Source organism: Pteropus medius, unplaced genomic scaffold (genome assembly GCF_902729225.1).
Source record: "Pteropus medius unplaced genomic scaffold, Ma_sr-lr_union100, whole genome shotgun sequence".
In the NCBI taxonomy this organism is placed as follows: domain Eukaryota; kingdom Metazoa; phylum Chordata; class Mammalia; order Chiroptera; family Pteropodidae; genus Pteropus; species Pteropus medius.
This window is the reverse complement of record NW_024351732.1, coordinates 927,538-947,915: the sequence shown is the minus strand read 5'-3', so window position 1 is coordinate 947,915 and position 20,378 is coordinate 927,538. Positions and strand designations below refer to the sequence as shown.

At 49.6% G+C, this 20,378-nt stretch overlaps 1 protein-coding gene and 1 pseudogene across 4 annotated transcripts in view; one reads left to right on the top strand and one right to left on the bottom strand.

The window, feature by feature from the left end:
* Positions 1–726: 726 nt before the first annotated feature.
* Positions 727–20,378, bottom strand: part of ITGA3 (integrin subunit alpha 3) — a 28,790-nt gene continuing 9,138 nt past the window's right edge. For 2 of the 4 annotated variants that reach the window (XM_039846288.1, XM_039846289.1), the window contains 22 exons: positions 19,153–19,402; positions 17,771–17,857; positions 17,217–17,424; positions 16,561–16,757; positions 14,838–14,926; positions 14,574–14,710; positions 14,322–14,408; positions 13,320–13,387; positions 13,107–13,243; positions 12,358–12,507; positions 12,164–12,261; positions 11,679–11,826; positions 11,370–11,438; positions 10,699–10,778; positions 10,513–10,590; positions 9,966–10,068; positions 9,626–9,808; positions 9,319–9,441; positions 8,470–8,583; positions 7,435–7,533; positions 3,334–3,459; positions 734–2,064 (listed from right to left, as the gene is read on the bottom strand). In XM_039846288.1, the coding sequence (XP_039702222.1) occupies positions 1,909–2,064; positions 3,334–3,459; positions 7,435–7,533; positions 8,470–8,583; positions 9,319–9,441; positions 9,626–9,808; positions 9,966–10,068; positions 10,513–10,590; positions 10,699–10,778; positions 11,370–11,438; positions 11,679–11,826; positions 12,164–12,261; positions 12,358–12,507; positions 13,107–13,243; positions 13,320–13,387; positions 14,322–14,408; positions 14,574–14,710; positions 14,838–14,926; positions 16,561–16,757; positions 17,217–17,424; positions 17,771–17,857; positions 19,153–19,402 (2,787 nt within the window). In that variant the 3' untranslated portion in view covers positions 734–1,908. Of the gene's footprint in view, positions 2,065–2,820; positions 2,963–3,333; positions 3,460–7,434; positions 7,534–8,469; positions 8,584–9,318; positions 9,442–9,625; positions 9,809–9,965; positions 10,069–10,512; positions 10,591–10,698; positions 10,779–11,369; positions 11,439–11,678; positions 11,827–12,163; positions 12,262–12,357; positions 12,508–13,106; positions 13,244–13,319; positions 13,388–14,321; positions 14,409–14,573; positions 14,711–14,837; positions 14,927–16,560; positions 16,758–17,216; positions 17,425–17,770; positions 17,858–19,152; positions 19,403–20,378 lie in introns of all 4 variants that reach the window. The other 2 variants (XM_039846287.1, XM_039846286.1) reach the window with 2 other exon arrangements.
* Positions 4,669–4,784, top strand: LOC120589004 (uncharacterized; annotated as a pseudogene).

The window sequence follows — 20,378 nt, the reverse complement described above, 5'->3', positions numbered from 1 at the left end:
AAGTCATGAGGAACGCAGCCTTGCTCCATTCCCTAGGCCTGTGTGGAGAGGATGACCTTAGCGTAGAGAAAGTGGAGGGCTTGATCCAATACTGTGAACTATGTCAGCTCAGTACCTAAGCACCCCTGGGGTAGCTCCATGAGACTAAGGCTCCAGACTCTCCTGTCCAGAGGCTAGGGAATGGATACTATGACCTTTCGGTCCTTCCAGCCTTATGTCACTGCTTCACCTTCTGATCATCTACTCATCATGGTGCCTATGCGTGGTAGTGGGGAAATTGAGGCAGAAAAGCAGGTTCTTATCTGAATGCAGCCACTAGACAAGGGCTCTCAGCTCTCTACCTTTGAACGCAACCTCCCTCCACCGTTATCCAGGACAACAGCTTCCTGCCCCTTCCAGACTCTGCAGACCATCACTTCTCACCTCCACCTTCCCCAGGGCCAGCTCACCAGCTACCAAGAAGCCACTTTGGTTTCCATCCAGTCTACTCAGGTCTTTCCCCTCACCTTATGTTCTACACCAGTTTCCTGTCTATGACCAGCCCTTAGACTAGGGCACCCCTGAGAGTGAGAGCAGGGGCAGGTATCTTCTCCAGTCTTCACCCTCCCAAACTCTAAGACCCTTGCACCAGGCTATGTCCATCTGGGGGTCAGCTAGATATCAGCCATCAGATCGAATGGGTTTAGTAAGGGGTGGTGGGGGGCGGGGGGCAGGTAGAAGCAGATGCAGTGTGTACAAACAGGGAGCTGTTTATTAGTTGATGTGAGAAGCCTATATACAAAGAAGGCACAAGGAGGGAGAGGGAGCTCCCCTACTACAGTACCATGGAAGGGGGTAAGGGGAGCTGCCAACAGGCAGGGGGCAGGAGAGGGTTTTTGGAACCAGCTTTGACTTCTAGAATGGGCCTCAGGACTCAGCCCATGGGGGAGAAGGCAGAGCCGATAGGTGATGAAAGCCAAGGACAGCCAAGAACTCCACTTCTTGGCCCCTAACCCTTGGTCAGTGGGGGCAGAGTGGGGTCTGGCCAATGGGACAGGGACAGGGCTTCCTCCCTGTCCTACATTCAAGTGTCGCTCCCTCTGTGATCTTGTGGGAATTCTCCAGGCCCTTCAGAGGCCGGGATGGTAGTGATGGGTGAGAAGTGGTATTTCTTATGTATCCTTCCAACATCTCCTTGGCCCAGGGCCGGTCCCCTCCTCTGTTGAGGATTCCACTGTGCTCCCAGGGCAGTCCCCGCACAGCATGCCGGGATGTCTATCTTGGTTCCTTTAGGCCGCATTCCCTGCTAGTACATGCTGTGGCTGAGGAGAGAGGCTTCACAGAGATCCATGAAAGAAAGTCATCCTGGGGACCCTCATTTTAGTTCATTCTGCTCTGCGTCTGAGCATGCTGGGTCCTACAAACACCCCCTTAGACAACCTCAGGCAGACCTCACGCTCTCTGGCATGGGTGCCAGGAACTACAGCTTGAGGGCCTGGTGGGCTGTTCCCTGTCAGTAGTTTTAATCTCGAGAGCAGAGTCCATCCAGTGACTATGGCTCAAGATGGGTCCAGTGTGAACAAGAAAGGTGTCACCACATTGGGGGCCTTTTCCTCCTGGCTCTAGCAGAGGCTGGGACACACATGTCCATAAACCATCTGTGGTGCACAAGCACAGTGGGACCCACATGTATCCACATGTGTCCAGGGCACAGGTCTGTGGTGTGCTTGGCATAGCAAGGTCCACGGTCCCAGCACTCCTGCGCGGAGAAGTCTGTGGCCAGACGACACATGTATGCGCTCGAAGAGGTGTGTGTGCCTGAGCCTGCTGGCGCCAGCCAAAGGCAGTGGCCCCTGTGGACTGTCAGGGCATAACTTATGATAAATAGAAGGGGACACTGGGGGCACGGGGGTGGGATCAGGGAGGATGTCAGTAGTATCGGTCCCGAGTGTGCCAGCTGGTCACCCAGTGCTTCTTCGTGGGCAGGGTCTCCCCTGGAGGTGGGTAGCGCTCCTCCTCCCGGATCCGCACCGCGTGGTACTTAGGCATGATCTGGTAATAGTGGGTCCGTTTAAAGAAGTCACACTGAAGTTGGGGGGAAAAGAGGACGGTTATCAGCAACTGGTTGTCGAGCCACTGGGAAGATGTACCCAGCCCTTTCCCCACCAACTTAGAGGTCCTCAAAGCCAGGACCCCTAATCCAACACAAGACATCTTCCTGTGCTGAGACAGGGAGGACAAGTTCCCCACCCCAAGCCCCAGAGGAAGAGGAAGAGGAAGAGGAAGAGGAGAGGAGAGGAAAAGGAGATGGGGGGCAAATGGAGGCAGAGGGGCAGCCACCAAGATTGCTAATGGGATGCTTGGAAGGGTGGTGGTCTACCATGACCATGATATGGGAAGGGTCGGTTTGTCACCTTGGAGGGGGCTCCCAGGAGGAAAAGTGCTCGTTCCCAGGAGGAAGGACTCTACTAATCTCCCCCTTCCCTGAAGGTGGGAAGAAGGCGTAGAAGCACTCTGGGAATTTGCCTTGTGAACTACAAGGTCTTGGTCTTAACCCTTTTCCAATCCCCAGACAGCAAAGGGGACAAGGGAAGGGTTTTAGGCTCCCTCTTGGGGCTCCTAATCCTTGAGGGGCTCAGTGGGGAGGGTGCTGAGAGCAGACACCCTGAGCTGTCCCTTGGTGTGGAGGGGAAGCAGAGAGAGTGGCCTGCTCTTTCGGGTGGTGCTGGGGACAGAGTGAGATGTGGAGAGGGCCCATAAAGGAAGAAGAGCAGACAGAACAGAGTCAGAGGCCCCTGCCAGCTGGGGGGCTTGGGGAAAAGAGCCTGGAGGCCATGTTACCCGGGTGGGTTGGGGGCAGGGGCCGCCCCCTTCAGTAGTCTTCGGTCAGCCTCTCTGTTTCTGACGGCTGGCTCTTCATCTCCGCCTTCTGTCTCTTGGCTTCATACAGGGCGCGAGTGCGGGCTCGCTTGAAGAAGCCGCACTGCGAAGGGGAGGAGGTGGGGAGGGGCCATCAGGGGGAGTTTGGGGGTCCTTGCCAGCAGCACTCATGGACTGGGGTTTAGGGCTGGGGAGCCTGGAGGTCGAAGTCCTAGTCCCAGCTGGGTGGTGTGACCAGAAGCCAGAGTTACTGGGTTCCCTTGTGGCTTGAAGGTCCCCCCACTAACATAAGCAGGAGCATCTCAGTGGGTGAGGTGAGGATGGGCAGGAGACTGGAAGCTGGTAAGAGGAGGGAGGACATGGGGAAGGGTGGGGGTGAGATGGAAGTGAGGAATGGGATAAAGGGAGGGTTGCCGAGGGTCTGCTGGCAGGAGGTCCCAGACAGGAGTCCAGGTGGCGGGCTGGGGTCCTAACCTTCCATAGCAGGAGGATGATGAGCCCCAGCAGCAGCAGCCCGGCACCTACAGCCACGAGCACCAACCACAGCTCGATCTCAGCTGGAAGCTCCTCCACCAGCTCAGAGTCAATGTCCACAGAGAACTGGAGGGGGTGAGAAGGGGTTCAGCTCTATGTCTGTCCCCTTAGGCCCCAAGTTCATCCTTTCTGTCCCACCTTGGTCTCGGACTCTGCTTCGACCTACTGCCAGTAGGGGGCACTCAGGGACTGGAAAAAGCCCCTGCCTGCCCACTGAGGGCAGCTGATTCATCTAACTCCTAGGTATAGACCTGGCTGCAAAGGAGCAGCGTCAGACCTGGGAGGCAACCTGGAGCTGGGTTTGTGACCCACATATCGGACTTGGGTACCAGGTCCTTCCCTGATTAGCTGGGTGACTCTGGACAAGTAATTTCACCTTTCCGAATCTCCATTCCATGCTCTCTGATAAGAGGATCATAAGGCATATAGCTAAGTGGAAAAAAGCATGGGTTCCGGAGCCAGACTACCTGAGTTCAAGTCCCAGCTGTGCTATTCACTAGTGTGTGACCTTGGGCAAGTCTTTTAACCTCTCTGTTCATCTGTAATATAGGGATTATGATAATAATATCTACCTCATAGGTTGTTGGGGAGGATTAAATATGTTTAATATGAGTAAACTGCTTTGAGCAATACCTCCATAAATATTTACAAAAAAATTTAAAAACACATAGCATATAGTACTATTCTTTTCCTTCTCCTACTATGGAGATATATATATATATTTTTATACTATAAAATTATATCATATTTTACATACATAAAATATTTTTCTGACTATACATGATTGTTATTTCTTTTAAAATTATATTGATTATTTTTTTTTAAATACAGCTGAATAAACAAATGGGACTACATCAAGCTAAAAAGTTTTTGTACAGCAAAGGAAACCATCAACAAAAAGACAATCTACTGAATGGGAGAAGATATTCACAAGTGATACATATGATAAGGGATTAATATCCAAAATATATAAGGAATTCATATAACTTAACACAAAAAAAACAAACAAGTCAATTGAGAAACTGAGCAGAGGACGTGAGTAGATATTTCTCCAAAGAGGACATACAGATGGCTAGCATATATATGAAAAGATGCTCAAAATCACTAATTATCAGGAAAATGCAAATTAAAACCACAAATGCACAGTGAGATATCACCTCACACCTATCAGAATGGCTATCAAGGACATGGTTCCATAGTGTAGCAGTTAGCACGTCTGCTTTACACGCAGACGGTCCTGAGTTCGCAACCCAATGGAGCCACACACAGTCCATGGTCTACAGCCATATCACCCTGAACAAGCCTGATGTCTGATCTCGGAAGCTAAGCAGGGTCTGACCTGGTTAGTACTTGGATGGGAGACCACCTAGGAAGACCAGGTGCTGTAGGCATAAATATTAATAATAATAATAAAAAGAATGGCTATCAACAAATCAACAAATAACAAGTACTGGCGAGGATGTGGAGAAAGGGGATCCCTTGTGCACTATTGGTGAGAATGCAAATTAGTGCAGCCACTGTGGAAAACAGTATGGAGATTCCTCAAAAATTAAAAATAGAGCTGCCATATGATCTAGTAATTCCACTGCTGGGTATTTATCTGAAGGAAAAAAAACCTTCTAATTTGAAAAGATATATGCACCCCTATGTTCACTGCAGCATTACTAGTAATAGCCAAAATATGGAAGCAATCTAGATGTCCATCAACAGCTGAACGGATAAAGAAGATGTGGTACATATTTACAATGGAATATTATTCAGTAATAGTAAATAATGAAATCTTGCCATTTGTGACAACATGGATGGACCTAGAGGTATTACGTTAAGTGAAATAAGTTAGAGAAAGACAAATACCATATGATTTCACTTATATGTGGAATCTAAAAACAAAAAAGGATATGTAAAACCAAACAGAAACAAATCCATAGATATATAGAGAACAAGCAGATGGTTACCAAAGGGGGGAGGGGAGAGGAAAAATTAAAATAAATAGATAAATAGAAGGAAAAGTTTAGCTCCTCTCAGTGTTTTAATCATTTCAAATAATAAATAAATAAATAAAATATCAATGACATAAAGGAAATTAAAAGTTTCTAGTAATTTTACTCCCTAGAAATAACCACCTTCAACATTTTGGTGAATCTCTTTCCGTAAGTTTTAATGCATATGTTTATATATGTTATTTCTTCCACATAATGGGATCTATGTGTACTGCATACACTCTTTTGCAACCTGCTTCTCTTTTCACTTAATATTATCATCTTTCGATGTCAGTTAATAAAGATCAACCTAATCTCTTCTGACAACTGCATTGTCATTGTAGGAAATGCAGCATAATTTATTGAACCAATCTACTGAAAGATACTTAGGTTGTTTCCAATTTTACGTCATTATAAACAATGCTTTAAAATATCCCTATATATTTATGTTTACATACTTTTCCTATTAGTTCCTTAAGATATATTATCATGTGCTAAATCAAAGGAAATGTGCATTTGAAACTTTAATAGATACTGACAAATTCATCTCTAAAAAGAATCCATCAATTTATACTCCAGTCAAAAGCATTGCCTTCTACCTCATCAGCTCCAGACAGCATTATTCTTTGTCATATTTCCCAATCTCATGGAAAAAGTCTCACTGCTGTTATTATTTCTTTACTATTGAGTTGAACATTTGTATTTCACCCTATGAACACTGCTTGTTTAATCTTTATGCTGCCCTGTATCTTTACATATTAAAAAATATATATCGATACTTTGTCGTATATGCTGTAGATGTTTTAAAAAGCAAGCTATCGCTTTCCCTTTCAGTTGCTTTACCATCTCTTTTGCTGTACAGGCATACTTTGTTTTACTGCACTCCATGTTATTGTGATTCACAGACACTGCGTTTTTTACACACTGAAGCTTTGTGGCAACACTGCACTGGGCGAGTCTATTCTATTTTCTAACGATTGCTTCTTGGCCTTTTAGCTAAGATCAAGCACAGTATTTTTCCAATGGGCTCAGATGATGGTTAGCATTTTTTAGCAATAAAGAATTTTTAATTAAGTTGTGTACATTGTCTTTTTTAGACATAATGCTATTGCATACTTAACAGACTAGAGTATAGTGTAAACTGACTTTTATATGCACTAGGAAACCAAAAAATTCATGTGACTTGTTTTATTATGATATTTGTTTTATTGCAGTGGTCTGGAATCAAACCTGCAATATTTCCTGTACATAGATTTAAAATTTATATAGATTTAAATTAATTTGTCAGATTTTTCCTTTGTGACATCTGGGTTTAATAAAAGAATACTCTCTTCTCCCAAATAAAGATATCATTAAATTATTTTCTAAATTTTCTTCTGGTATATTGCGTTTTATTTCCTATATTTAAATAATTTAATCTAACGCAAATATATTTTTTATGGTGTAAGGTAGAAGTTTGTCTTACTTTCCAAATGTGTTCTCCCAGTAGGACTTAATAATCTACTTCTCTCCACTGATTGAAAATGCCATCTGTATAATAAAATAAATTTCTATTCTGTTCAATCGATCTTTCTGGGCCTTCCTCCCCCACCTTAGCTTATTTTAGGAAATGTACCATAGCGTATTTAACCAACCCTCCATTCGTCTCCAATATGTATCTCCTACATATCTCCACTTACATCCTTTTCACAACAAATTTTTAGCGATTTTTTTCATATCTATTCTTCTGGATGTAACTTTTTTCTCCAAGTTCCCACGGAGATGGAATATCTTCACAGAGATGTTGTGTGGATCAAATAAACTCAAACAGAGGTTCTCAGCCCTGGCTGCACATTAGAATCCACTGAGGGACTTTGAAACACACCAATACCAGTGTCCCACCCTCCACTCAGATTTCATTACTCGGGGGTGTGATCCAGACACCAGAAGTTCTCCAGAGGATTCCAATGTGCTGCCAAGATTGAGAACCACATAGCAAAAATGCGTGAAAGTTCTCTGAAAAGATGCCCTGCGCTCCCATGCTCTGGCCAGGCACTGCTGTCTCGTTAACACGCTCACTCACCGGCACGGTCTTGTTCTCCATGTTAATGGTGGGGATGCTGGTTCGGAGGAACAGGGTAGCCCAGCTGGTTACCCTGACTCGGTCAAAGTCCCTGTAATCCTGGAGGGGGAAAGAGTGGGTCAAAAGAAGCAACTGAAATCCCCCTGAGCCCCCTGACCTTAAGCATCATCGACTCAGGGCACCCTCCCTCCACTCAGTATCCCTGAGCGGCACCCAAAGGATCTGACAGCCAGGCCTCCCCATACACAAATGCACATCATTCATCCATTTGTGCATCAGGTCCTCTGCTAGATGCTGGGACAGCAAAGACAATGAAAGTCACAGTCTAGGTCAGGTCTGTGGACTAAATCTGGCCTGCCACCTGCTTTTGTAGATAAAGTGTTTTGGGCATATGGCCAATCCCATTCATTTATGTATGATCTATGACAGCTACGATGGTGGAACTGCATAGTTGCAACAGAAACTGTATGGCCCACAAAGCTGACAAATTTATAATCTGTTCATTTACAGAAGTTTGGTCTAGGTGGCATGAGTAACTGCAACTTAGAGTGAAGCATGATAAGTGGCACGTGCAGCTTCTGAGAAGGTTTTGTGGATCTTCGGAGGAGGGGAGGTCATTTTCAGCTGAAAAAGACCTCGCTGGTGGTGAAGCATCTGAGGGAGACCCTGAAGGCTGAATGAGAGTTTACCTGCAGAGATAACAGAGGGGCAGCTGGCGTTCCGGGGGGAAGGAGTGGCATGGCAAAGCGTGGAGATGGGAAAGTCATGGACGCATGACAGAACAATGGACATATGAGGGGTCATTTTGGCTGGAACGAACATGTCATATCCACACAGGCACACAAACTACACAGCACACAGTGACAGGTGTACAACCTATCATGCATAAAATGCAATGCTGTCACTGAAACACAAACTCACACATATGCACACACACGTGCATGAGGCCTTGCTGTGACCCTGGCCTTACCCTCCTCCTGTTGTTCTCCCCACCCAGGTGGGGGACAGTGGAGACCTCCAGACCCAGGCACTGACCTCAATAAAGGTGCTGTTCCACACTCGAGCCTGCACAGTCACATTGGTGATGACAGGGGCATCAGGAATAGGGCACTCCAGCCACACGCAGCGGGTGTGGTCACTGCCACAGCTCTGAGGTGGACAAGGAACGCAGGACATGAGATAGTCTGTATCTCCAAATTCTTCATGCTTCGCCTCTTTCCCTTCAACTCCTCCTCTGGCTGACTCGAGGAGGCCCAGCTTCATCCTTTCACTCCCGTACCCTCCCTCAACCCCTACACGTACACATTAAAGGCACATTCTTTGGGCCAAGCACATATAGATGCCAGGAAGTGGGTAACATGAAATCTGATTGCTGCTCGTGGAAATGGGGCCCAGTCACCAACATTCCCTTCCCAGCCCCCTCCCATACTGAGCCTTTGTTCATGCCAGCTCCCTCGACCTGGGACACCACCTCCTACCTCTCCACCTATCTAGGCCTCGACTTGCTTCTCAGGCCTCTTCCTCCCACCCTTCCGACAGAGGGCACCCTGCCCCACTTTGTCCTGTCCCTCCGCACACCCCAGCCCTAAAGGCTGAAGCTTTAAGTAGCTATATCACCCCCAACAGGTTGTCTTCCTGGGAATAGAGGTAGCATAGCATCTTTTCCTTTGGTCCACTGTATTGCCTGCTCCCCAAGGGCAAGGGCAATGGGATGCCCTCTGAGGGCAGATGAGTCTGCCCCTTCTAACTGGGGACTCTTGAGGACAGGGGCCACATAACTTCATCAGCTTGTGGTCTCCTGGTAAGTGGTACCTATCCCCCTAGTTTCGCACTTCCCCTGGGCGTGTGGGCACAATCCTCTCCAACACCGCCCTGGACACTCACCAGCAGGGTCTCAGACTTGGCTTTTTTGGCAGCAGCCAGAGTAGCAGGTGGGGGGCCCTGGCCTCCCCCTGGGTCAAGCTGTCTTCGCCTACGCTGTGAAGATGGCAGCCTATCCCCAGGGACCTGAAGAGAGAAGAAGAGATTTTCCAGGAGGAAGGAATGGAAGCGGAGTTGAGGAGGGGAAGAAAGGGCAGGGGGAGACGCAGGCACCCTCAGGGGTGTGAGGGAAGGGAGGGGAAGACACTGGCCTTTTTGCCCTGAATCACGCAAATGAGATGCAAATGAAAGATCCCTGTGGTATCCTTACAGAGAGAGTGAGGTTGAGAGGGTTGACAAGGTCTCCGGGTGGCTGGCAGGGCCAGGACCCATTGCCGCGGATGGTGATCTCCGTAGGGTACAGCAGCCACTTGCCATTGATGACTTCATAGGGCCACTCCAGTCCTAGGACCAGGGTGCCCAGGGCTGCCAGCCCTTCCCCCATTGGGCTCACCTGTGAGCAGAGAGGGCGTCATGGCCACCATCTCCTGGAAAACCACCTCCATTTCATCAATCCCCAACCTTCATACCCTCGGACCCCAGACCCAGAAAGACATGACCCATCACCCTTCCCAGGAGTCTCTGGCCCAGAGTTCTAGAAGTCTCCTTACCTGGAACTCATACTTGAGAGGGCTCCCCACATCCTCCACAGTTTTCATGCCAGACTCACCCATCACTGTTCCCCCAAAGTAGCTTTGTAGCCGGTGACTCACCCTAGAGATAAGAAAAATTCCAGCTCTGCCATAGCTGTGTGGTCTCAAGCAAGTTATTTATCCTTTTTGAACCTCAGTTTCCTCATCTGTAAAGTGGAGTTAATAACCGTTGCTATATCATGGAGCTGTTGTGAGAAGTCAATGAGATGATATATATATAAAATCTTTAGCACAATAAGCTGTCAAGAGATGGTAGGGCCACATTAACACCTTAGCCCTGGAGTTGCTGATTCTTCCACTGATGACCGCTTTGCAGGGGGAATAACAATAATAATAACAATAATGATAGTGATTCTTATTGTTAAGGGGAGCAATGACCCAGGGGAAGTGGAGGCCTAAGGATATTAGACCAAGAGAGGTATGTCAGAGGAGCTTGGGAGACACCCTGGGGACAGGGAGGCTCAGGCACAGCAGGCTGGGGTAAAGGGAAGGGAATGGTACCCACATGCTGAGTGAGGCCTGGAGCGTGTAATCCACCAGTAGAGTCAGGGTCATGGGCTGCAGATTGTCCTGGTGACTTGACCTGGAAAAGGAGTGCAGGAAGTAAGTGAGGAGACATGTCAGCTGGGGCTTGGGGGAGGCCCCAGGACACCTTAACCCCGACATAGACTGGCTTTGCAAGGTCACTCACGTGGACAGCTGCAGCTGCACCTGGAGCTCCCTTGTGTGCAGGGTCACCCCGATGACCTCAAAGACGATGAGTAGCTCCATCTGCCATGAGGGCCAGGGAGGCAGAGAGGGGCGTTTGGGGCCAAGCAGGGGTGATGCCATGGTTGGGAGAAAGCTGAATATGATGCTTGGGAGTTGGTTCTCTGTCCTCCTCTTTCCCCGTTCTGAGTGAGGGGTCTCTACCTCCCCACCCATCTCCACTCTTTCAATGTCCTAGCCTCATCTTTGCTTCCCTTTCCTCCTTATTTTTCAATGACATTTCTGCTACTTTTGAGCTATATGACCTTAGGCAAGTTACTGAAACTTTCTAAGTCTGTGTTTCCTTTCTGTAAAACAGCATCTACCACCTCAGAAGGTTGTGAGAATTATATCATATAAAAGAAGCAAAGTGTTAGGCTTGGGGCCTGGTGATCAGCAAAATTGGTTTCCTTACCTCCACCTGCTCTAGCTTTGTGCATAGCTCTCTACTGGCCCCATTTCTCTCAATCTCTGGATCCCACCCCACCCCTGCTTACTTATCTCCTTCCTTACTCTCTTTGCTTCAAGGAAGCCCTGGAAGCAGGCAGGCAGAAGCAAGAAAGATAAGAAATTCACTGGAGGAGTATAGTCTGGGAGAGGGTGAACAGTGCTCACCCGCTGGTTCCGTTTGAAGGGGTTCCCCAGGTGGCAAAGGATAGTCTCGTTGCCCTGGCAGGCCCCAAACTGAGGAAAGAAGACAGTCAGGTCTGGGTGGTCAGAGTAGGGCTGCTCCCACCCCTCCCCCGTGGCACGGAGTATGAAGCCCTAGAGGTTTGAGAACAGGATTCCCCTAGGAACAGAGACTCTGTAGACACCTGAGGAGGACCAGCCCAAAGGAGAGGGGACACACGACAAAGGACGACACATGTAAATGGCATGCATATAGGATGCAAATATGTGGTGGAGCCCTGGGTGGGCACTCACAGGGCGCACTGAGGACGGTAGCAGGGCGGGAGGTACCGCCAGGGTGAGCTGCGCCTCGTGGGCATCTTCTCCAGCCCGCTGCCTGCTCCGGATATTAGTCACATTGATGCTCAAGAGCAGTTTCCCAAAGTCTCTGCTGTACTGGAGCCTGAGGAGGGAGAAGCTCCAGACTGAGCCCAGAGCCCCGCCCCAGGTCCACCCCACCCCTCATGTCTACTAGGTAAAGAAAGCTCCTTCTCCAGCCAGGCCCCGCCCTCTAGTCTCGCCTGGAGAAGAAAGCCCCTTTTCTGGCCAATGAAAGCCAGCCATACACATCCTACCTGGCCAATTAAAGTCCCTCTGCTGACTTGCCTCTCTCTGCGGTCCCGCCCCTCAGATCTTGTGCAGGTTTCCAATCACCTTGACCAATAAGCCCCGCCCCCCAATTCCTGTTAGCCAATGAAGGCCACCCCACCCTTGGCCAATTGGAGCCACCCAAAGAGCACCTGCTCATCGGCTGCCCCTGCTCGGACACGAAGGCTGCCTGCATCTCCAAGTTGCTGTCGCACTTGTTGTCCGGCCCACACTCCTTCTGGAACTGGACCTGGAAGTGGCCGGAGGCGTGAAAATCCCATTACCCACAGTGCCCTCTCATCCCACAGCCCTCCCAGCCCCGCCCTTTCAGTCTGGCCCCGCCCACCTCAGTGTGGTTTTCCAGAGCCTGCGCCTGGTTGAGGACCGGGTAGGCGTCCAGGGACTGCAGCGCCAGCCTGGGGCGCTCCGGCATACGCAAAGATAAAGAGTAGTTCATGGAGATGATGATGGGACGGAGTTTGTCACGGACGTTGTCCTAGGAAGGAGGACGAGCTGAGCCCAGCTCTGCACTGCCCTCCCGGGTGAGTTGAATCCTCACACCACTTTGAGCCCCCAGAGAGGAGCTGGGGCCCCTTCCACCCTGAAAACCCCCCAGTAAGGCTGAACTCCACTCTGGTTCGATCACCAATTGACCCCCTTTCTACCACCCTGATCCACAATGAGATGATGGGGCTCCTCCTGCCCAGAGATTCCTCTGGGGTGGTATGAACCTCCCTTCATGCCTAGGTTCCCAGGTCGAGCTCTCCCTTTCCTCCCCGATGTCCCAGAGAGGAGCTGAGCTTGTTCCCAACTCATGGACCCCTTTTCCAAGAGCTTAGCTGAACAAAGAGTCTCGCACCCCATATTCTTCTCAAAGGTGAAGAGCCCTTTAGCCCCATCCCCACTCTGCGGGTCTCTGTCTCTCCTCTGCCAAGTGCTGGGTGCTGTGCACTGTACCTCCTGAAAACCTATGGCCTTCCAGGCACACCTCCCCCAACTCATTCCCTGGGGAGACCCCAGTCCCCCACCCTTGACCTGCTGGCTACCTCCTCCAGGGATGTGGAGCCCATGGCCTTCCCCTGGCCCCTCCCTCACCATCAGGAGCAGCTCCAACGTCTGGCAGCGCATCTCGGGCATGGAGAAGAAGCCATGAAAGACAGCTGACTGGCTCTGTGCAAAGCGAAGTCGGGGTGGGCGGCGGTCCCGGTCAGCCTCCAGTGTATAGGCCAGGGCTGCAGGAGGAGGATGAGGTGGTCAGCAAGTAACCAGGTGAGCATGCCCCCCCTCACCCTGCACCCCAGCACTCACTGATATTTTGCCTGTAGTTGGGGTTCCCAGCACTCTGGTTATAAGCAAAGCACAGCTCCACCTGCACACTGTTGGAGGGCAGGGGACGTAGAGGAGGGCCTGGTCACTGCGGGACCCAGATCCAGGCCCTAGCTCTCACCTTTACTGGGCAAAGGGCAACAGGATCCTTCAGGGGAAAGGCAGGGGCAAAACTGGGGAGTCCACATCGCTGATCATGGGTGTCCCTGGGTTCTTTCCTCCCCACTCCCAACAGAGCCATAGAAAACAGGGAAAGAGGTCACCAATGGGGAAACTGAGGCCCTGAGAGCAGAGGAGTTGCCTGAAGTCATTTGTCAGTTGTGGCCCAACCGGTCTTGTGCAGGATCCCCTGTCCAGACCCCTTTCTACCACCTACCCCCATGCTTCCCTCCTCTGTCTGCCTTTGCCTTCTGATCCAATATCCACACAAAGACATGGGGGGTCATCACCACCACGGTCACATCATAGTGACTAACATTTTTTGAGCACTTAGGGTACACAGGGCACCATGCTAAGGGATTTTTGTACATTAGCTCATTTAATTATCACGACCCTGTGAATTGGTTATTATTAGCTTTGTTTTATAGGCAAGGAATCTGAGACTCAGATTAATAATTTGCTCAAGGTGGCTCTCTCTTCTTCCCAACATCTGTCCACCTGTCTCCCTCATCCTTCCTCCTCCAGGATCTCACTCCACAGAGCCCACCCCTACCACTGCAGTGGGCATAGCTAGGATTTGAAGCAGGTGGTCCAGACCACCATGCCTCATTGCCTCTACCCCCGCCTCCCAATTCATCCATACCCTTCTGCAACGAATTTTGCTTTTCAATGAGGTTGGTTAGGGAGGGCAATGCTTACCCCAAGAATCAACTAATGGTGGTGTATCAGGAGATGCCAGGGAAGGGGTTTGGGAGTCAGGGCCCCTTCTGGCCTGCCTATACATAAGAAGGAGTGGGTGGGCAGAGCAGGAGCTGAGAGTCTCACCAAGAGGTGTCTGTGCAGAGTGTGGGGTCCAGCACAGAAGGCCTGGCCACCAAGGTCTTATAGAGGATGTTGATAACAGGCCGCGCCCTGCATAAAAAATACATAGATATCAGCACCTCCTGCTGCCCCAAGCCAGGCCAGGCCAAGACTCAGGCTTGTGTGGACCCAGCGTTGACAGTGGACAGAGCTAGGGCTCCATGCAGACAGGGTTGAAGGAGAGAATGGCCCCTATCCACTGTCGCCTTGGCTCACCTCAGAAGCACGATGCGGTCTGAAAGGCTCCCCACTAGCAGGTCTGGGTAGGAGTTCTCATCCACATCCATCCGCCCACTCAGGGAGTAGCCAAAGGTGGCCAAGCCAGGTAGTCTCAACTTCTCTCCGTGGATTATCTGAGAGTAGGGGGAGAGATGTGGGCAAACTCTGGGATAGGCTCTGGGGAATGAGGCCCAGGGGGAATAGAGAGGGGGTGGGTAAGCGAAAGGAGGGTAGGCTCCCTGAGTCCTTATCCATCCATACCTGCTGGGGCTGTTGGAGAAGCCCCCTGGAGCTGCTGTGATAGATGTACACTGTTCCCAAGCCTTCAAATGGAGCTCCCACAGCAATGTCTGGGGAAGAGAGGCAGAATGGGGTCACTTCGGGGACTGGGGGCCCCACCTATCCCCAACCCTGTGCTCCAGCCACAGAGCCCAGCACGGCCTTGACTCCACCTGGCCAGGTAGTGTTCAGACCATCAGGGAACGGAGCTCTGCAGCTCAAGATTAAAACTGGGACCACTGGGCACCCAGTTGCCTCCTTTTATATGTCGGAAAATAGGTCCAAGGAGGGAAGTGACTTGCCTAAAGTCACAAAGCAAGTAAATGTCTCAGGGAGGCCTACACTCCAGATTCCTGACCGCTGGCTGATGTTTATTTTCCCTTATTACAGTGCTTTCCATCTCCCCTACAACCTCCCCTCCAGACACCTGTATTTTTCATGTCATTTACCAGTAGGGTCACAAAAGCAGATGTTCCCCATTGTTTACTTTGTCAGATAGTTATCAAGCACTCGTTTAATCCTCACGAGAGTGCCGGCAGTAGGTACTACTGTCCCCACTTTGTGATGAGGAAACAGCCTCAGAAAACCCAAAGTCACACAGCTAGTGAGTAGAGAAAAGGATATTGGAGCTCATGTCTGTCTAACATGGCAGGCTTGGATTTTAATCACAACACTATAGTGAACTTTACTTGTTAAAATGTCCAGATTTTTAAAATTCTCACTATTATTTTCACAAATAAATTCAAAATGGTTTAGCTTCTTAAACTTCACTGACCTCCTAGTTTGCTGCCTTAGATCTGATAAGGTGTTAAGTAACCAGAATGCCAAGCTTGCTAGAAAAGTACGTAAAGGAAGAATAAGTAGGTCTTGAGTGGAAACTGGATGCCTTCCGTATCAGTAAGTGCTTGGGCTCTATTAACTGAACTTTCTGGCACCTGTTTTGCCTCTTTAGAGGTTCCTTTGCCTTCTTTTTGGGTTTCAGCTATGTTCTGGGAAACTGAGGATGCCAGAGAAGTGACTTCCATATAAGCCAGGTGCTCCCATGGCAAGCAGGCTCAGCCTCTTGATCTGTCACTCTTCCTGACATCCAGGTCTGGTTGGTCCCTAAGTGCTACAGAGTTCTGGTGACATCCTCTATATCTGGGGCTCCCACCTTATCCTAGGTCTTAAATTCTCTCATCTGATACATTACATTCTTGATCTTAATACCCCAGCCTTGATTTCCCCCCTGCCACCGCCACCATCCATCCAGAATGATCTTTCAAGATACCAAGGTACCAAGCTTATCACATTACATCTCTGACCCAAAACCTCCTCTGGATACCCCTCTACCATCATCCAAACATAAAGCCCCAGTTCCTCTGCCTGGCTTTCAAAACTTCTACCCCACCCCCATACTACCTCTCCAGCCTCATCTCTGATGTGAACACCTCACACCTATTAGATTTGGGCATGTCCGGCGAGAACCCCACACTCATGATGCACCCTTTCTGCTCCCCTCCATTGTGCACACTCAGCACAGCCTTCGATGCCCAGTGGCATGTCCACTCCTCGCCTCTGCTGTTTCCCTCTGTGCATCCTCTAGTACTGCCGCGAGCTCCTCAGGCCTGGGCCCCATCCCATCTCCTCCTCTGGCCCTGTCAAACCTGGTATGCAGCTGGCACTCAGTCAGTGGGGGTGCTGGGGTGGGAGTGCTGGCTCATACCCTGGAATCCATCCTGGTTGATGTCACCAATGCTGGCCACGGAGAAGCCAAAGGCAGAGTGACTAGGACCGTGAAGAAGGAGGGAGGGGTGGGCAGGGAAGGAGGTGCCTGCCTGGTTCATGAAGACATAGATGGCACCCCCTACCTCCTTTTTCCGCTCAAAGTAGTAGGGGGCACCCACCAGGAGATCCTGCCACCTGCACAGGAAAGGAGGGGGAAATGGGAGTGTGAGGTCAGCCCCAGATATGCAGCATAACTCTTGTTTAGTAGGCACAATTGTGCCAGGGCACACAGCTGTACAAAGGCATCTCTGGTCATAGGTCGTGGGAAAGACATGCAATGCCAATATAACCTATCTAATAGAAAACACATGCAGAGAAGCCATATAGGCACAGATCACACCGAAACAGCCCACGTCCACTAGAGCCATACAAATGACCGGCATAGACAAAGAGATGCAGGTGTCAAGCAACTGACGTGCAGATACCCCAAATCCCATCAAGTCTAATTGCAAATCAACAGGCAAAATTGACTTGCAAATCCCTGCAAACAACATGCAAACGAATGAAAAATTACAAGCCTCCAGTTCCCTGCCTTGGCAAGCCCGTCCCCCTCACCATTCTCCCTGGCCCCAGAGAATGTCCCTGGATTCTCACCCATCATTGTTCAGGTCTGCCAGGGCAATGGCACCGCCAAAATAGGCGCCCACCTGTGTGCCCTCCAGCACCTGCCTCCTCCGCAGGTCTCCGCCTACCTCCTGGCTCAGCAAGAAGACAGCGCCCATATGTTGGTGCCGTGGGGCACCTGTCACAATGGTGATATCCGTGGGGTGCAGGATGGCACTGCCCACCTGCACTGTGTACCCTGGGAAGGAAGGAAGGTGGTCAATCAAGGCCCCAGTAAACATGGTCTCCTTCTATCTAAACCCATTATCTTCTATTCCTCTATTTGAAGCTGGGCAGGAAAGTGAACATTGAATGCCCAGTGCCCAGTCCTGCCTGCATACTGGACTGTGAGCTCTGTGAGGGTAAGGGCTTTGCATCTTGGGTACATACAGGTGGTGTTCAATAAATACTAGTTGAACGAAAGGCCACTAGTCACACCTGCACCCCGGCCTCACTCTTCCATCTGAAGGTGAGAGGGCTAGCCTTCCAGGGCCTGAGACCCCCTCTTCCTCTTCCACCCATTGGGCAACCACAACTGGACTCACCAATATAGAGGTTTCCTTGGTCCTCTGGGCCCTTGTAACTGTATTCAGATAAATCCCAGTCCTTCCGCTGAATCATGTAACTGTTTCCTTCACAAGGATTTGGGGAGGGGAAGTATAAGTCACCATCCCTTTCCTCCATCAGTCCAGGCACCCTCCCCAGAGAAGGATAATAACCTTTTAAAAATATTTGTGATTACTTCGTCACTTGCAAATCACTTCCTCTTTAACTATTCTGTGATACAAGATAATGACTCTTATTTTGCAGATGAGAAAAGCAAGTCTCAGTGATGGGGAGCTAGTTATAGAGACATGGCTGGAATCTGGTCATCCAGGCCCCTGGATACTGGATGACATTTCTCCAATTCTAGACATTGAGGGCAGACTCCATGCCATTATCTCCTCCTGGTCCTGCCCCCAAACTCAGCCTGCCTACCTGGCTTCTGTTGCTGGAGAGCACCTGCAACCCCGCCAAGGTTCTAAAGGACTAGGGGGTGAGAGGCAGGACTATAGGGGTGAGCAGAGGCCTCGGCCTCAGGTGAACCCAGAGGTGTGTCTATGCCCCAGGCCACCTGTTGGCCAAGAGGACAAGATTCTGGGCTCCCTCTGCCTGTTGATTCTGCAACAATCAGGTACAGTAAGGGGTAAAGAGTCCCTGTTGCTACAACCTGTGTGGTGGAGAGGCAAAGATGGAAGGGGTGTGGACCATCAGGGGGTGGCATGGTAGTTACAAGCATGGGTCTTGATAAAAGGTTTTACTCTGCAGCCCCCAAAAGATTGCCCTATATGTATTGACATGAAAAAAAAACAAAAACAAAAACAAACAAACAAAAAACCACCCTGTTTATTGAAAAATGAAAAGAGAAGGTAGCAGAGCAGCGTGTTTAGTTTGATTCTGTTTGTGTGTGTGTTAAAGATAAGTCTGGATGATCCACAAGATTCTTGGTAGTATAAGCTGGGAAATGGGACGAGGGAATGGAGGGGCACTTTTACTCTTTATTTTACCAAAACCTACTGTACCATTTAGTAGTTATTCACTTTTTAAATAAGTTTTTAAATGGTTAAACTGGAGTCAAATGGACCTGCGTTCTAATTCAGGTTTCAAACTTGCTGTTGGCTTGGGCAATTTACTTCACTTCTCTGAGGTTCAGTTTTCTGTAAAATGAGTATAATAATACCTGCCTCCTAGAGTATTTTAAGATTAATTAAGATAATATGTGTAAAGCCTCTAGCACACAGTGCTTTAAAATAGTAGAGGTTGTGGCGGTTGCTAATATTGGCCAAGGAGTCCTGTCTCTTCTATCCTATAGTGTGGAGGGTCTCAGCTGGCTGTCCAGTGACTGACTAGGTGGTCTCTGTTCCTCCTTTTCCCCCATGGTCCCCACCTTTCCAATTGTAGGCACCGGGAGCACCGAAGTACACAGTGTTCTTGGTAAAGCCGCCACTGGTGCCCAGCTGACACATGCCCGTCTCCAGGTAGTCAGTGTTGCTGTTGCACATCTCGTTGTGGTAGGTCTGCCAGTCATCAGTGCGGTCCAGCTCTAGGTCATTGCCCCGCACATAGCACTTGCCCACCATGCGCCGCTGGTCCTCCAGCCCCGACCACAGCACCTGGGTGTAGCGGTGGGCACAGACCTGGGGACCCCACCCCAGCACACAGCCTGAGTCTGCAGCAGGGACCCAGGGCCAGCCATCTCCTTGGCCCTGTGCTCCTCTGGCTTTGTGGGGGAGGAGCCGAAAGGAGCCTCTTGGCTTTTCTTCCCACAGTGATGCCTCGACCTGCAGCTCCTGTCTAGAGCTCAGAAATCTGCTCTGAAGGTTTGAAACACTTTTTGGAAGGCCAGAAGGTACTGATTTGAGAGTGGTTCAGAGATCTTGGCAAAATGAAAGGGGAAAGGGTGAGGGAATGTGGGGTTCAGGCTCTAGGGTCCAGGAGGAGCTAGATATCAAGGAGATTAAGGAACCTGCTTCTCTGCTGTCCCCAGATAACCTTGCCCTCTTAACCAAAAGACCACCATTAAAATAATTTAACAACGAAATAATAGCAGCAGCTAACACTTAATGAGTACTTACTAAAGGCCAGTCACAATTTTAAGCTCTTCACATATTAACTCTTTTAAGCTCCTTAACAACCCTATGGAGTAGGGACATTTACTTTTCCCATTTTAGATAGGGAAACTGAGGCACAAGGAAACGGTTTCTGCTTAAGATCTCACTTCTAGAGAGGCAGAGAATGTTCAAACCAAGGCTGTCCGACTCTGAAGTCTGAGCTGTTAAGCACTAGGCTGCTTGCACTGTCTCTCTCGGAGCTTCTCCTGGCACACTGGAGGTGCTCAGTAGTTACTGGGCAAATCAATCAGAATAGGGTATTTGTTAAAACAGCCAGGGGCCAGGCAAAATCCAAGCCTAGGTCTTGTGGGCTTGCTTTCTGTGTTCCTTTCAGTTGTGAGCATCACTCACACAGGGCCAAGCCTGACCTGAATCACCACTAAGTTCCTAGAACCGGCATACAGTAGGTGCTCACTAAAAACTTATTGAATGAATGGATGGGTGAGCAGATGATGCTGAAGGACCCAGGTTCTAATACCCACACCATCCATAACAGGGGTCT